This window comes from Phodopus roborovskii, unplaced genomic scaffold (genome assembly GCF_943737965.1).
Source record: "Phodopus roborovskii unplaced genomic scaffold, PHOROB, whole genome shotgun sequence".
In the NCBI taxonomy this organism is placed as follows: Eukaryota; Metazoa; Chordata; class Mammalia; order Rodentia; family Cricetidae; genus Phodopus; species Phodopus roborovskii.
In genome coordinates, this window is record NW_026126636.1 from 14,716,291 (window position 1) to 14,732,326 (window position 16,036).

Here is a 16,036-nt window from a genome sequence, read left to right on the forward strand (position 1 = left end):
AAATATTTTAGTGTGGAGAGATTGCACAGTGAATGCACTTGCCACACAAGGTTGAGGACCAGAGTTTCGATCCCCAGAATCTTCATAAATTTTCACAAGTATTCACAGGAGAACACACATATGTATGCATGTGTGACATTATACATGTGGAAACAGTTCTCTCCTACACAAGCTTTCCAGGGGTGGAACTCAGCTCCTCAGACTTAAAGGCAAGCCATCTTGCAAACCCAAACCTTTTAAGGTTTAAAGATTACTTTAATTCTGCATAATAATTCATTCTCTTCCTCTCTCTTGCACCTAGGTTCCTTAACTGGAGACTACCAATGTTACCAGCAATCTTGTGTATTTTGTAGGAAAAGTCTGTCTGAATGCAACAAATTTAAATATGTAGGGTTGGTGAAATTTCAGTGGGTAAAGGTAAATGCTCAAGTACAGCCATACTAACTTCTGGTGCATAGTTAGAAATATGTGTGCCTGGTTAAGTTCTCCATTAGATAGGATCTCACTAGGTAGCCTAGGGTAGCTTCTAACTGTCCTCTCGTCTCAGCCTCCTGAATTCTGACATCATAGGCATGTGCCACCATGCCTACCTAGGACATCATTTAATCCTCTTTAGGACAGTTTTGAGTATACAGAAAAATTGTGAAAGTTGCCTGAGCCCAAACTAGCCTGAGGTCCATCCAACTTTAAAAATGACGACTGATGTCTACAGACAGCATCCCTACAGCTGGATCTCTGTACTTACCATATGTTCAATGTAGTGAAGGCAACAGTGTACAGTACACATTAGCTCAGCCAGCCTGGTCACTCGGGTGCTGCTCGTGCCAAACAAACACTTGTCTCTGGCCCTTGACCTACTGAAGAGAACTGAGGCCTTGGGATGTCTTTCCTGTAACCCTGTCTCTGCCTGACTAACAAGCATGAGCATAATCACTGTATCACTTCTGGGGAAGGAGGCTCCCTTGTGTGGTGCTGTCTGCCTACAGACTGTGTTCTAGTGATTCCACTGGGAGTCTGTGGTGTGTAGTTAACAAAAACTGGAAGGAAGCTGTTGAAATGGACCTGGCCTCTGTTCATTCAGTGACAAGTACTTACTGACACCTGTTACACAGCAGGAATGACATGCAGGCGTTACAAGGTTGGCTCCCATGTTGTGTGTTTGTATTGTGTGGGTGTGTGTACATGAAGGGATCGGAGAGCCTGTGTAACGGCAGCTCTCCCTGAAGCCAGAGTTACACAGGCAGCTGTGAGCATGGAACTGAGTCCTCTGAGCCTTCTCATGTGGCGGCAGAGGTTAAGCTAACCGACCTTAGTCAACAAGGAGGTCCACATGTGTCTCTTCACTAGCTCTAGGGGCTCAACCCACCTCTACACTTGCAGACAGCTGAGCCCTGCTCAGCCAGGTTAAGGAAACACAGGTAACGATGCCATGTGGTTAACTAACCTACAGGATATTACGCACAGTGGAAAGGCTGAATTTTGTGATGATACATAAACTGCATTCCCAACACTGAGACAGAGACATATCCCAAGCATCCATGTTAAAAAGCCAGTCATAGCTGGGTGTGGTGGCACATGCCTCTAATCCCAGGAGACAGATCTTGGGAGTTCCAGGACGGCCAAGACTACGAGAGACCCTATCACATTTAAAATAAATAAAACATTAAAGTCAGGCGGTGGTGGCTTACGTCCTTAATCCCAGCACTAGAACTAGTTCTAGCAGCCAGGGCTACTGATACCATGCCTCAAAAAAAAAAAAAAATAAATAAATAAATAAAAGCTTGACAGTGGTAGCACAAGCCTTTAATCCCAGCACTTGGGAAGCAGGGGCAGACAGATTTCTGTGAGGTCAGCCTGATCTACAGGACATCTAGGGAGGGCTACACAGAAAGACCCTGTCACGAAGAAAGAAAAAAGTTAAAAAGCTAGTCATGGGCCAACGAGATGGCTTAGCAAACAGCTTGCCTTGCAAGCCTAGCAACCTGTGTTGAGCCCCAGAATGCTCCTAAAGAATAAAACCACTAAGTTGTCTTCTGACCTTGTGTGCACTCATGGATAATTGGAACCTCCTCCCCTCCCAGGGACTGCTGCCTTCCATTGTGTAACTCCAGGTTCAGTGAGACCCTGTTTTAAGAAATATTGAGGGGTTGGGAGGGGGGACATCAATATGTAAAATAATAAAAAAAATATTTAGGACAACAGATATGCTGACTTCTATGTACCACACATACTTTTTTTGAAAAGGGCAAATTCTGAGTTGCAGGAATGGCTGGCTCAGGGGTTAGGAGCAATGACTGCTCTTCCAGAGGACCAGGGTCTAATTCCCAACACACGGCAGCTCACACTGTCAACTCCTGTTCCTACACCAATTCGTGTAAAATAAATCTTTAAAGGAGGGACAGATTTCAGGTTATTTATACACCAATAAAAACCATGAGGAAAAGCTAGCTTAAAACCTACATTATCTACAGTGAGTTCGGGACAGTCCAAGCTTCATAGGGTAACCCTGTCTGGAAGAAAAAAAATCCATTGCCACTAGAGGCAGGTGAATCTAGAAAGCAGCTTCAGGGTAGCCAAGGCTGTTACAAAGAATGGTCTCAAAGAACACACAAAATGCCTGTTATTTCTCCTATGGATAGGTCACCGAGTGGCCCTACTGGCCTTTCTCTGCAATAGGCTAGAACACTGTACTAACCAGCAGGTTGACTTGTGGTGTAAGTAATGAGGGGCAAAGTTATCTAGGGTAAACTAAGGCAGGATCCCCCTATTAGTTAGTTGAAGACTGGGAGCCAGGAGTTAAACTTCAGCAGGGTCCCATAGGATCTGACTAAGCAGGACTGTGGATGGATGACAATGACCTAAAGGAGACCTACATCAGCACTTCTGCCAGCTTTACAAGGCAGGCTCCATCAGTCCCAAAGCCCGGCAGTTCAGTTCTCCTTGTGTAAGGTGAAGCTAACATTGGTTTCACGGGAGAGCTAGATGGAGAGGGGTGCCCAGCCAAGTACTTGCCTCACACACCACCTGTCCCCATCCTGACTTACAATGGTTTATTTTTGAGACAGGGTCTGTATAACTTTCTCCTGGGAGTTGCCATGCAGACCAGGCTGGCCTTAAATTAAATATTCACTCACCTGTGCTCCCCCAACTAGTACTGGGGTTAAGGCATGTGCTTTTAAAAGCAATCTGTTTAGACACGATGGCCTTAATCTCAAGATTCTCCTGCCTCTCAACCTACCAGAATGCTGAGGTCACACATGTAAATGTGTGCAGCAGGAAACCGCAGCTGTAAGGTCAGACAGTAACTGCATGTACTGCACATAGGAACCCCTCAGCCTCTTATTAACCCACTTGATTCTGACAAGGAGGCATATTAACTGAAGAGTAGAGGAATCTGAGTCAGAGGACTGGGACCGGCTGAGACAGAATCAATCTCAGGCAGAGAGGCTCAGGACATGACGATGTCAGCTGATCAGAAGCCTGCATTGTTTATCAGCACTCTCCTTTCAAAGAGAATGCAAAACTAGGGTTCTCTACAGCTGCCAGTCCAGTCTTTCCTGTGAACAGCTATTTTTCTCTTGAGACAGGGTTTCTCTGTATTGCTTTGGTGCCTGTCTTGGAACTCACCACAGAGATCCACCTGCCTCTGCCTCAGAATGCTGGGATTAAAGGCCTGTGCCACCAACACCTGGCTCCTGTAAACAGCTTTTAACCCTGAACTTTTCTAGGCAGAAGACAATTTTTAGATACTGAGTAATTATTTAGACCTCAAGTCAGCTCCATTCTCCATGATCTAGCCCTGGGAACAGCCCCCCTTCAGATGAACAAAGCCAAGCATTACTGAGAATTCTGACAGAACGGCTCCCAGCAAGCCACAAAAAAGGAGGGCCAATGGGGATGGTCAAAAAAGTCAGTGGACTCTTTATTGCTTCTGGGGTGAGGGCTCAAGAGCTCTTGGTGGGACGGGTCCGTTTCCTCTTCACCACCACGGGCTTCTGGCTTCGCAGGATGGCACTGGCCCTGCGGATGGCCGCCTGGGAACAGGATACAAAGGCACTGTCATTTACCGAAGCCTGCTTCCCAGGCCTACAGGGAGGCAGGCTCCCCTAGAGCTAGGGACAGACTCCTTCAGTCTAGCTCCAGCTAAGCAGAGTCAGGGAGCCAGTCAGTCCCTCGGGCGCAGTACCAGCCGCTCACCCTCCTGCCCTACGGATCCATCGGCACTCACCATGCGCAGATCTGGGCGGTATTTGTTCTTTCGGATCATGTGCCTGATGCTACTGAGAGTGGCCCGAGCATTCTTGTTGATGGTGGTCCTTACGTAAGACGTGGCTGGTTTCCGCTGACCTGGTTACGGGGAACCTAGGAATCAGTCCACCTGTGTGGGCCCTTCAGAGAGCCATCTCCCAGAAGGGAACCCAGAACCTCACACCAGGAAACTGCTGACTGTGTGTCTTTCCACCCGACCGTTCGTTAGTCTTAACAAAAGCCCGTGGGAAACCTATCCCTCTCTTTAACCAACCCCTCGTCTACAGAGGCTCACCGGATCTGCGTTTCATGACCACCACGACCCCTTTGCCGTCGGCCGCGGGCTCCACTCCCACAGTCTTGCGGTGAATCAGCCCGTTGTAGCGGAAGGAGTTGCGGGCCTTCAGATTATTGGGCTCCTGCAAGAGGTGCGGGAGACGGCGAGTGAGGGCCGGGAGGGCCCACAGCCAGGCGCCCCTCCACGCGCGCCCCACTTACGGTGCTGTAGGTCTGCTTGTTCCTCTTGATGAGGAAACTGGAGCAGTTCCGGACGACCATCCACTGCAGATGCGCAGACATGGCGGCGGCTGCGGAGAAACGGGGCACGCGACAGGCGTCAGGCCCGGCCGCCCGGGTGGCGGGGATCGCCGCCGGGAGACGAGCAGGGGAAGGGGGTGGGGAGCTCCGGTCCTGCAGGCCGCAACGAGCACCAAAGGCGGCCGGGCCGCGGGGCAGCGCGCGCAGGACGCAGAGAGAGGCGGCGGGCGCGGCACGGCGGCCACGAGGGACGAAGAGACGACTCGCACTCACCTCCTCTCCCTGCGGCGGCCGGAGACGGAAAGAGGGGCGGCCGGGGCGGGTCGGCGCCTTTAAAATGGCAACGCGTTTCCGCTTCCTCCCCGGGCGCTCGCGAAGTCGTCCACCCCGCTTCCTCCCGTCCTTGGGTTCCGCCTCCGAGTCGGCTTTTTTTTTTTTGTTTGTTTGTTTGATCGTCTCTACTTCGGGAACTTTCGGAAACCTTCGGCTGGAGGCCCGGCGGCGAGTTCTCGCGTTGGGAAGTGTGGCGACTCAGATTGGCTTTCCGAGGGGTCCCGAAAGCAGAGGCCCCCGAGGTGCCCAGCTCATCGCTCTGATTGTTCAGTTAGCGCTTGGCACATGGCGGGCACTGAATAAACATTTTGAAGAAGGTTGCTTGCTGGTCTCTTGTGTAGCGGATTTCCAACTCAGATCCTCCCTTGAGGATTCCGGGAGTGCGTCATAACACCAGGCTTAAGAATTAATTGATTTTAAGACTTATTTATTTTTTTAAAGGCTTATTTTTGTTTTTATGTATATTGATGTTTTGCCCACATGTATGTCCGTGTGACGGTGTCAGACACCCTGGAACTGAAGTTACAGTTGTGAGCTGCCATGTGGGTGTTGGGACTTGAACCTGGGTGCTCTGGAAGAGCAGCCAGTGCTATTAACCGCTGAGCCATTACTCTGGCACCGACATGTCTTTTTGTGAAATGTGTATGAGTTTTCATGGTGTGTGTGTGTGTGTGTGTGTGTGTGTGTGTGTGTGTCCCGGCGAGTTTTCTTTGTGTTGTTTCTTACTGTTTTTGCCTGGATATGTGATGTATGGCCGCTGTCTGCTTTCCTAGCGCCTGCAGAGGCCAGAGAAGGGCACTGGGTTCCCTGGAACCTGACTTACAGTTGTGAACAATCATGCGGGTGCTGGGAACAAAACCTGGGTCCTGAACCATGGCCCTCTGCGAGAACAGCAAGTGCTCTTAACCACCGAGCCACCTCTCCTGTCCTCGACTTATCTTGAAATGAATGCACGAACTATTTTGCGCACTGGTGAGTCTTCAGGGTGGTTTTGCTTTTCATAATCACTGGACTACGTGCCACTTGCGCACCGGTGCGGTGCGGTGGACCATTTTCAGATGCCCTGTAAAATTCTCTCATGCCTGGTTCAGTCTATGCAGAAATTAATTCTCCATGTCTATCCTCAGCAATATCTGGCCAATTGCAGCAGCCAGCCCACTGGCAATCCGCTTCAGTCTTTCTTAATGTCTTATTAGCATTTGTTAATTATACATAAAATGGGTTTACATGACATTTTCAGGTGTGTATGTAATTTGGTCATATTCACACACACACGCGCGCACACACACACCCCAACACTCTTGTCCCTTCTCCCACCGCCGTTAATCTGAGTGTGTGTGTGTGTGTGTGTGTGTGTGTCCCGGCGAGTTTCCTTTGTGTTGTTTACAGCAGCAAGAATGGGTTAGCCCAGACAGTTGCGTGTACCATGCTTCCTCCCATTTCCAGAGCGCGATATCCACTAAGCTCTCTTGAAGTCAAAGTCATCTTCAGTGGTCAGCTTCCACAGCAGGGAAGGACTTTTTTTTTTTTTCCTAGAAGCATCTATCAATATAAAAGCCACAGTTTCGCCAGGCGTTGGTGGTGCATGCTTTTAATCCCAGCACTTGGGAGGCAGAGGCAGGCAGATCTCTTAGTTCAAGGCCAGCCTGGTCTACAGAGCGAGTTCCAGGACAGCCTGTCTCGAAAAACCAGAAGAATGAAAGCGAGTGTCCCTGCCACGTCCTCTGGGATGCCTTTCCTGGGAATCCCGGGAATTAGGACTAGAAACTACGTGAGGTTTTTGTCAGGGTCCCATCTGACTAGCTCTGACCTTAGTGTACTATGGGTAAGAAGGCTGGCGTAGACTGGACCTGAGAGATGGGTTCATTCCCACCTCGGGTTCACAAGGCCCTGTGATTCCCAAAGAGCAGGAGAGTTTCGGGGCTCTGGCTACTGATCTTGTGCCCCCAGAGAATGTTTTTATGCTGTACAGGCCACGGCAGGCAAGTGTGCGCTAAGCAAGAACATTGGCGTCGCGCTCGGTTGGCAAGGGCATTGCTAAGCAAGCAAGCATTCTACCAAGCAAGCTACATCCCCAGCCTGCCCAGCAATGATTTCTGATCCCCACTGGGGTTCACCATGGCACTAAATAGAAGTTACCATCTAGTTTGCTTTCGCCACCATCAAGTTTGGCCCTAGTCACCTGGCGCTCCTTAATGGACAGGATCTTGCGCAGCTGCTCCCTCCCAGATGTCTGAGCCACAGAGAGCTTCACCCGGGCCACCAGGTCCAGGCTGCGAGCTCCAGTCCGGCTCAGGTGACCCATACAGGCGCTGGGCACACCTGGCGCAGGGCCCTGACCCCGCCCCGGGCAGCCGCACCCCGGGACGCTCTCGGGGAGCAGGCGGCGGCGGGCCACCGAGGGCCATGGCGGCGGTGTCACCGGTGTGCGGCTCACAGGCGTCCCCGGCCGGCGCCTCGTCGCCGCCCGCGCCCGCGCCGGCTCCGGCCACCGGCCTGGGCCGCTGCCGCATGGCGCTGCTGCTGGCGGTGGCCTTGGACGTGGCGGGCATGGCGGCGCTCCTGACCGGCGTGTTCGCGCAGCTGCAGGTGCGCGGCCGCGACTTCGGGGACCTGCTCATCTACTCCGGGGCGCTGCTGGTCTTCCTGAGCCTGCTGGGCTGGATCCTCTGGTACACCGGCAACATCGAGATCTCGCGCCAGGAGCTGGAGCGCGACTACGGCCTGCGGCCCTCGGCGATCGCCCGCCTCGCGCGCAAGCTGTCCCGCCGCTGGTCGGCGCCCGCCACCGCCAGTCCCCGGGCGACACCGGGTCTCCGCGCGGCGCGCAGGGCGGCCCGCGCGCCCCAGGCGTCCGCCTCCGGCTCCCGCCGCGTGCGCCTGCAGCTCGCCACGCTCGAGGCGGGGCCCGGAGCGGCGGGCGCGGGCAGCGAGTGAGCCCCCAGGTGAGGACGCGTACAAAGAGGGGGAGAGGGGAGGGACAGACACGTCGCCGCCGAAAGGGGACACCGGAGAGGAGGGAGTCAGAGATAGCAGAGGTTCGGCATCCCAGCGCACCCTGCCTTCGCCCCACGTGTCCATCCTCTCTCTCTGTGCCCAGTTCTATGAGTTCATTACTGCTACTGTACAATATATTAGCCCCGGAGGTAGGCGCCACTCTTGTCCGGACCACACAATGTGCAGGCGGAAGAGCGCCATTTGTCCAGACAGGCTGTCCTGATGAGACGCGGCGAGGGAAATCACCCTCGTTCCTTTCTCTTTCTCTGTTGTTGTTTGAGACACGGTCTCACTGTGTAGCTCTGAGCTGTCTTGGAACTCTCACTCTGTAGACCAGGCTGGCTCCGATCTCGAGAGATCTAGCCTGCCTCTGCCTCTGGAGTTCTGGGATTAAAGGTGTACGCCACCAACGCCCCGCCCCCATTTTTGTTTTTAAAGATTATGTGCCAGATCCCCTGGAACTGGAGTAATTAGGCAGCTTCGAGCCATGTGGTTGCTGGGAATTGAACTCGAGTCCTTTGGAAGGGCAGCAAGTGCTCTTAACCTCTAAGCCATCTCTCCAGCCCCTGTACACTTTCTTCGGCTTTCCAGCTTCTGCTCAAAGACTGGCTAGGGCTCCCTCTTGCCCTCTTATTAAACCCAGGCCACTTGCCAATGTGTGGAATCTCTGCTTTTTTACTTCTGCTTCCAGACTCTTTTTGTTTGTTTCTGTTATTCAAGACAGAGTTTCTCTGTGTAGACCAGGCTGTCCTCAAACCCAGAATTCAGAGATCCCCCTGCTTCTGCCTCCCGAGTGCTAGAGTCAAAGGCGTGTGCGACCTCTACTCATCTCGTTTTTTTTTCTACACTGTCTCTCATATCTTATATGTCTCATCTCTCTCAGACCACAGACAACAGATATCCTTTATAACCAGGAGAGCCTTTGCTATTTGCAATCCAGCCAGAAAACTCCCTGCGTGATCTAGGTACCAGCTCACTCCTCTGCCCCCCTCTGAGTATTCATACTCTCTGAGCCATTCCTGTTGCTGCTTGGATAGCCATAGAGTATGTCTCTAGGAGCTGGTTCTCACATCTGACAGGAAGCCCTGTACTGGTAAAGCCCAGATCTTTTGTGTCTTTGTTCCTAACACTACCCAGCAAGAACTATGAACTCAGGAAAGGTTGATAATGGCTAGGGGAGTGGAAGGATGGCTCAATAAATAGACGGCAGATGGAGGGTGGGTAAATGTTACAGATTGATAAATGGAGGATGGGTAGATGGACGGGTGCATGCGCTTTAATTGATAGATGGAGAATGGATGAGTTGGCTGATGGATGGGGTGGATTGATGAATGGTTTATAGAAGGAAGAGTTCACTGATGAATTGCTTGCATGGGAGCAGGTAGAATTAATGGATTCGTTGATGGATGGGTAGAATGGTAAATATGTGGTTTAATATGATAGACAGATAAATGAGCTATGGTTGGGTGTTGTTTTTGAGACAGGGTCTTGGCTGTGTATCCCGGGCTCACAGTGTGTGGTTCTCCTGCTTCAGCAGCATCAGATTAGGTAAATGGGTTGGTGCATGAATAGGGCTGGATGAAGAGAAGCACAGTGGTTGGATGGATGGATGGATGGATGGATGGGTGAATGGGTGGATAGGAATGACTGAATCCATTTCCTAGATGGGAATTCCTTTCTTTTTTTTCTTTCTCTCTCTCTCTCTCTCTCTTTTTTTTTTTTTTGTTTGTTTGTTTGTTTTTGAGTTTTTGTTTTGTTTTTGAGACAGGGTTTCTCTGTGTAGCTTTGGAGCCTGTCCCTGCCACTTACTCTGAAGACCAGGCTGGCCTCGAACTCACAGAGCCTCTGCATGTGCCACCACCGCCTGGCTCCTAGGTGGGACTTGTGTACAAGAATTAAACTCTAAAACATCTGTGTGCCTGTGTCACACGCGTACATGCGTGATACTAAATATGTACCGCAGTGCATCTGTACAGCTCAGAGGACAACTTTCATGAATGGGTTCTTTCCTTCCACCATAGAGTTTAGGATTATACAGCAAGTGCTTTTACCCATAAAAGCAGTTTCTTTTCTCCTGGGCATCCAGAGTATTAGTAATCCTAGTCTGTGCCTTGTGAGAACTAAGAATTGGATTCTCTGTTCTGTCATTCAAATGAGGAAAGTGATTTAAGAATGAATAGTGAGGACTGGAGGTGTGTGGCTCAGCTGTAGAGGGCTTACCTAGCATGCATGAACCGTGGGTGCAGTTCCCAGCACCACATAAAACCAGACATGGTTGGTAATCCCTGTAATGCCAGCACTCAGGCAATCACAGGAAGTTTGAGACTAGCCTGATGTACATAGTGGGCTCCAGGCTAGTGATAGTGAGACTTTCAGGACAGGAGAACAGTGGCTGGAGAGATGGCTCAATAGTTAAGAACACTGGCTGCCCTTCCAGAGGTCCTAAAATCCATTCCCAGCACCCACATGGTGGCTCACAAGTGTCTGTAACTCCAGTTTCAGATCTGATGCCTTCTTCTGGTCTCCAAAGGTTCCAGGCACATAGACATACATGCAGGCAAAACATGCACATAAAATAAAAAATCTTACAACATGCACACACACATTGCCAAGTGGTGGTGGTGCACCCCTTTAATCCTAGCACGCTGGAGGCAGAGGCAGGCAGATCTCTGTGAGTTGAGACCAGCCTGGTCTATAGAGCGAGTTCCAGGACAGACTCCAAAGCTACAGAGAAACCGTGCCTCAAAAAACCAAAGAGAAAAAAAAAACACACACACACAATATTTAAAGACTGAACAACTATGTACACGTGAAGCATGAACAAATGTTGGATTACAACATTTGACATATGCCAAAATAACCATCTGTAGTTAAAATGGCTCTTGAAGATCCTTGACAGTATTCAGAAGTGTGCATTTGGGTAGACCTCTAGTAATGCCAACTTCCCCCGGGGACCAGAATCCACACATGGGCAAATCTTCTTTCCCTCCTCTTCCTCCTTCTCCCCTTCTTCCTCTTCCTCTTCCCCCTCCTCTTCCTCCTACTCTTCCTCCTCCCCTTCCTCTTCTCTTCTTCCCCCTCCTCCCCCTCCTCCTCTTCATCCTCTTTGTCTCCCTTCTCCTCCTCCAATCCTCCTGCCTCCGCTTTCCTAACATGGTCTCATCATATAACACAGGCTGGCCTGGACCTTCCTATATAACCTGGGCTGGCGTTTGATTTGATATGTGGTACTCTCTTGCCTCTTAAATGCTGGATGCTGGGGTTACAGGTGTGAGCCACCTCATCTGGCTTGTTTTTTTTTTTTTTTTTTTTTTGTTTTTGTTTTTGTTTTTGTTTTTTGGCTCGTTTTCATTTTGTTTCTAATTACATCTATTTATCTGGGGGTATGTATGTATGTGTGTGCTCTGGGGTGTACACATCCACCATGGGGATCCAAGAGACAAACAGGTTTTCAGGCTTGGTTGCAAGCAACCTTACCTGTCTCTGTAGCCCCTTGGTTTGATTTTTATTTGTATTTATTTTGTGACAGGATCTCACAGTCTGTAGCCCAGGCTGGCCTCAAACCATGCATTGTAGACTGGCCTTGAAGACCCAGGCATTAGGATTCCCCCAGCTTTTCTTTCTCTATCTTTGCCTGTTTTCTCCATCTCTGTTTGTCTCCTTGTCTTTGTGACTCCCCAGATGCCTCTCTTTGCTTTTTCCTGTCACAAACTCACCTGTATCAGTGGACTCCGGTGAGTTAAAAGCACACACATTTGTGCGCACACACTCTTGGGTGCAGGTGGGCTTGAGTGTCCATCAGTGAGTGAGGGGCTCCCTGACCTTCCGTGGGAGGGGACCTCAGAAGAGAAGCAATCCTAACTAGTCACCCACCTTCCTTTCCCACAGACAACCTCATCCCCCAGGACCTGACTGAGATACACAGCTGCCCTGCACATCGCCTGGCCACCAGGATACCCACCAGTCCCCTCACATGGATAAATGTCTCGATTTTGGAGCACTGTTTACCTGTCTGGTTGAAGGCCTGAACTGGCTAAGGAGAGTGCCAGGCCAAGCCACCTTTGATCTAGGAGACCCATGCCACTGGGGATACAGGATCCCAACTTCTCACTGATCTTCCACTAGGGGCGCCAGGGAGGGGAGAGGCTCTTGAGTGCAGACTCATCCACTCAGCCTTGACTTCCATTAGGGTAGTTTGGATCTTCTAAGAGCAGACATAGAGACATGCTGAACTTGCAAGATACTCCCTGCAGTGGCAGCGGTGGCGGGGGGTGGGGGGGCACGGTGTTTATGGAGGGTGGCATTGATGCAGGCAATACACTTCCAAGAAAAGGCTTGGCCAGTGGGGACTCCGGCATAGCCTATAAGTCCTTACTGGATGATGCCCATATATTCTTAATTGATGTTTGCCATGGGTATCAGGTCCCCTGGAACTGGAGTTACAGATAGTTGTCAGCTGCCATGTGGGTTTCTGGGAACTGAACCCAGGTCCTCTGTAAGTGCAGTCAATGCTCTTAACCACTGAGCCTGTCTCCAGCTCCAAGCCCCATACTGTTCTATACCCACTCAAGGCATTGGTGCTGGAGAGGGGTGGGGCAAGAGACTTAGCCAGTGATGCTCCCTGAAGCAGGACAACTTGGGACACATTTCCATGGATATGTGTGCCCCTAACATCCCAAGTCACCCTATTGCAAGCTCACTTCATTGTAGCTCCCCATAAGCTCCCTTATGCAGAACTACCTCCCATCCTCTTCCACAAACCAACACCCTCCCCATCATAACAACTCAGTCCTTATCCCCTTAAGCTTCCTCAAAGCACACATGGTGCAAGGTTCCCATAAAACCACCTGCTCCCCACGGATCTAAAAAAAAGACACACAATTATATGCCATATCTATATTGAGGGGACCTACAAGGTTGCCCCTAATCATCATCTCCTCCCTCTGTATCGTCCCCGCCCTCTGTAACTTCTGGTTCAGTGCCTCCTCCGGAGGGTTCTGCCGCGTCTATGGGCACTGAGACAGGTGTGGGGGGCGAGGTTGACTTCTTGCTGACCGATTGTCGGTCCTTAGACAGTAGGGAGACTGTTCGTGACAGGTCGCATTTCCCCTGCAGAAATTGTGGCAGGTGCAGCATGTCATGGCGCTTGGCCCACCTGGTGGGGAGAGCGAGCACATGTTCAGCCTGAGCCACCTGCACCTTCTTTGAGGAAGCATGCCTGTTGGCCGCTCCCACCACACTCACCAGAAGAGGCAGATACTGGCGATCAGGAAGAGCAGGCTGCCGCAGGTCCAGCCCAGTGCCCACATGTGCTTCCTGCGCATGTTTTCTAGAAAAAGGGGGAGGAGGAAGGTCCAGAGATCCTGCAGCTGTGCACCCTCACCCTCTGTAACATCCAGCTTCGGGCCAGGCCACTCACCATCTGGCCTTTGATGGTAGCACACACCATCACGGTAGCAGCATCGCAGGCGCAGGCAGAGGTTGGGATTCTCAATCGCCGCCTGACCCCCACAGCTCTCTCGGTCCCACACATCTCCCTCACAACCTGAGGGTCACCACAGTAGGCACTAAGTATCAGAACTGGCCCTGAAGGCTACGGACACAAGGGGGCCAAAGCCAGGCTGTGGGGCTGGACTGCTGTGTTTTGGGCCCTATTCTATATAGGAGCCAAGAGTCCACCCTCAGACTAAGGGCCCATGCCCCATCCTCCTCCCTCAGACCTGGACCTCCAGACCCCAGCCCTCTTTCTTCAGAGGGTCCACACCACAGCCCTCCTCCCTCAAATCTGGGAGTCAAGGTCCAACTCTCCTTACTCAGACCTCAGACTCTAAACCTCCCTTCAGACACAGGGACCAAAGGTCTAGCCCTCCTCCTTTATAATCAGAGTTTTCAGGCTCTTCATCTCTTCCCTCGACTTTCTCCCTCAGACCTAGGGGTTCAGGACTTAGCCCCCCCACATACCCAGGGTTGAGTCTCCTGACCTCTTCCTTCAGATCTCAGGGGTCTAAGCCTTAGCCCTTCCTCCAGACCCAGGAATCAGACTTCAGCTCTCCTCCCTCAGTCAGACCCAAGACTCCAGGCTTCTGCCTTCCTCAAGACCCAGAATTTGAGGGCCGTAGCACTGCCCCCCAAGACCCAGAGGTTATACATTCCTAGTCCTCCTCCCTCAGACCCAGTGGTCCACACCCCAACCCTTCCTCAAACCCTACAGTCTTAATTTGGGATCCCCTCCCCAGAGCCCCAGGATTTTGTCTCCTGCTTACTCCATGGATAGAAAAATCCCTGGATTCCATTCGCATCTGTGGGAGGAAAGGGGTAATGTTGGAGATCGTATGGCAGCCAAAGTGGCCCTGTCCACAGCCCCCTAATGTCCTTATCAGTACCCTCACCTACTGAGCCCTGCATGAGCAGGAGGAGGCCCAAAGCTGAGATCCCAGACCCCACCATGTTACCTCCCCAGACCTCTGGGGCCTCTATGGAGAGAAACCTTGAAGGACATCACCCTAGCAACAACTGGGCCCCGCCCCAAAGCCTCAGCCCCAGAATTCTCAGTTCTGTTGCCAGGGAGCCCCCTCAGCAAGGGGTTCACAAGGAGGGATGCCCTGGCCCCATCATTTCTGTCTAGGAAGTAGCTCCCTTAGCATCTGTGGAGAAGAGGTGGGTGGGCATTGGGAGATTTCAGATTTCGAGCCTCCTCGGCAAGGGAAGAGGGAAAGAGAAACCAGGACCAAGCCTGGAGCTGGAGATTTCTCTCCTTTTCCATGGGGTACCTGATGGGGTACAGATCTGGAACTGAGGTGATCTTTAAGCTGCAGAATCCCTTTCTTTCCTTGCCCCAATGTCCAGAGAGGCAGCCGCAAGTGGGCCAAGTTCAGAACTCATTGCTAGGGTGTCCTTCCCTTTAGCAACCAAGAAAAAATGGCCCTAGCACACTGAGGTCTCATTGAGTCCCATTGTTAGAGAAGGGTTTCCGCAGCGACCAGATCAGAAGGAGGAAGGGACAGTAGGGGCTGGTGGGGGTGGCCCTGGGAGCCAGGCCTCTGCTGTAGGGAACACAGGCCAGGACCAGGGTGATCGTGCCTGGCCCTTAGATTAAGGTGTGGACACTTGAGTGGCTGTGATGGTGACTGGTGCCAGAAGTCCCAGGTCCCCAAAGAGACTCAGTTTCCCCATCTGTAAATGAGGGAACACAAACCAGGGCATGTCAAGTTTCCTTTGTGTTTGGTCTACCCAAGCTTGCTGAGGAACCAGGCATCCAGGAAGCCAGACTCTGCTGGGGGTGGGGGGTGGGGGGGACTATGTCACTATGGTTCATAGTTCAGTTCACTATAGTGAGAAGGGGACTTTGGTTTCAGTCCCTGAGAGAGGTCTGGAATCTGCCCTGGACTTGTATGGCTGCAACATGGACCCCTGGATCTGGGGGGGGGGAGGGAGGGAGGGAGGGAGGGAGGGAGGGAGGGAAAGGAAGGGAAGTAAGGGAGGGGGGAGGGAGGGAGGGAAGGTGGCTGGGAGCTGGGATCCCTGGGTCTAAGGGAGTGGAGAGTCTGGGGAATGGAACCCTTCCTTGGATCTAAGGGAAGCAAGGGAACTGGCTGTGGGAAGTCTGGACCTAAGAGAAGAAACATGGCTGAAGTCTGGACCCCTGGGTCTAAGTGGGAAAGGAGGACTCAGCCCTTATCATCGTTATCTGAGGGAGAAGTGGGAATAGGAACCCCTGAGTCTGAGAGGAAAAAGGTCCTGGACTCCTGAAGCCTGGGTATGAACCCTGAGTCTAAGTAGGGGACCAGGCTAAATCCTAGACTCTGGGATTTCAAGAAGGGGGGCTCCCAAAGCCTGAGGGTTGGGGTCTGGACCCATGATTCTAAGGAAAGTCTGGGGCCTCCTGGACTGCAGATCTGAGGGGAGAGGGCTGGGACTAGGT

At 51.7% G+C, this 16,036-nt stretch overlaps 3 protein-coding genes across 3 annotated transcripts; 1 reads left to right on the plus strand and 2 right to left on the minus strand.

Annotated features, from left to right (window-relative positions):
- Window positions 1-3,906: 3,906 nt before the first annotated feature.
- On the minus strand, window positions 3,907-5,210 carry Rpl28 (ribosomal protein L28). Its single transcript, XM_051207239.1, has 5 exons — window positions 5,059-5,210; window positions 4,747-4,835; window positions 4,544-4,667; window positions 4,229-4,347; window positions 3,907-4,034 (listed from the first exon to the last, which is right to left on the minus strand). The coding sequence occupies exons 2-5, from the start codon at window positions 4,825-4,827 to the stop codon at window positions 3,945-3,947; spliced, it is 414 nt and encodes a 137-aa protein (XP_051063196.1). The 5' UTR covers window positions 4,828-4,835; window positions 5,059-5,210; the 3' UTR covers window positions 3,907-3,944.
- A 2,141-nt stretch (window positions 5,211-7,351) lies between these two features.
- On the plus strand, window positions 7,352-12,238 carry Tmem238 (transmembrane protein 238). Its single transcript, XM_051206979.1, has 2 exons — window positions 7,352-8,063; window positions 12,004-12,238. Exon 1 carries the CDS (start codon window positions 7,525-7,527, stop codon window positions 8,053-8,055), a length of 531 nt encoding a protein of 176 aa, XP_051062936.1. The 5' UTR covers window positions 7,352-7,524; the 3' UTR covers window positions 8,056-8,063; window positions 12,004-12,238.
- A 758-nt stretch (window positions 12,239-12,996) lies between these two features.
- Tmem190 (transmembrane protein 190) lies at window positions 12,997-14,657 on the minus strand. Its single transcript, XM_051206982.1, has 5 exons — window positions 14,505-14,657; window positions 14,379-14,414; window positions 13,535-13,660; window positions 13,360-13,444; window positions 12,997-13,270 (listed from the first exon to the last, which is right to left on the minus strand). Exons 1-5 carry the CDS (start codon window positions 14,560-14,562, stop codon window positions 13,039-13,041), a joined length of 537 nt encoding a protein of 178 aa, XP_051062939.1. The 5' UTR covers window positions 14,563-14,657; the 3' UTR covers window positions 12,997-13,038.
- Between the last annotated feature and the right edge of the window lie 1,379 nt (window positions 14,658-16,036).

What these genes read in the sequence shown, in the direction of transcription:
- Rpl28 (XM_051207239.1), bottom strand. Translation starts at nt 4,827, where the DNA reads ATGTCTGCGCATCTGCAGTGGATGGTCGTCCGGAACTGCTCCAGTTTC. An exon ending in ACAAGCAGACCTACAGCACC is followed by an intron (nt 4,668 to 4,746) that starts GTAAGTGGGGCG and finishes CACCTCTTGCAG; the next exon opens with GAGCCCAATAATCTGAAGGC. An exon ending in ACCGCCCAGATCTGCGCATG is followed by an intron (nt 4,035 to 4,228) that starts GTGAGTGCCGAT and finishes TCCTGTTCCCAG; the next exon opens with GCGGCCATCCGCAGGGCCAG.
- Tmem190 (XM_051206982.1), bottom strand. Translation starts at nt 14,562, where the DNA reads ATGGTGGGGTCTGGGATCTCAGCTTTGGGCCTCCTCCTGCTCATGCAG. An exon ending in CTACCATCAAAGGCCAGATG is followed by an intron (nt 13,445 to 13,534) that starts GTGAGTGGCCTG and finishes CCCTTTTTCTAG; the next exon opens with AAAACATGCGCAGGAAGCAC. An exon ending in GCCAGTATCTGCCTCTTCTG is followed by an intron (nt 13,271 to 13,359) that starts GTGAGTGTGGTG and finishes TCTCCCCACCAG; the next exon opens with GTGGGCCAAGCGCCATGACA.
- Tmem238 (XM_051206979.1), top strand. Translation starts at nt 7,525, where the DNA reads ATGGCGGCGGTGTCACCGGTGTGCGGCTCACAGGCGTCCCCGGCCGGC.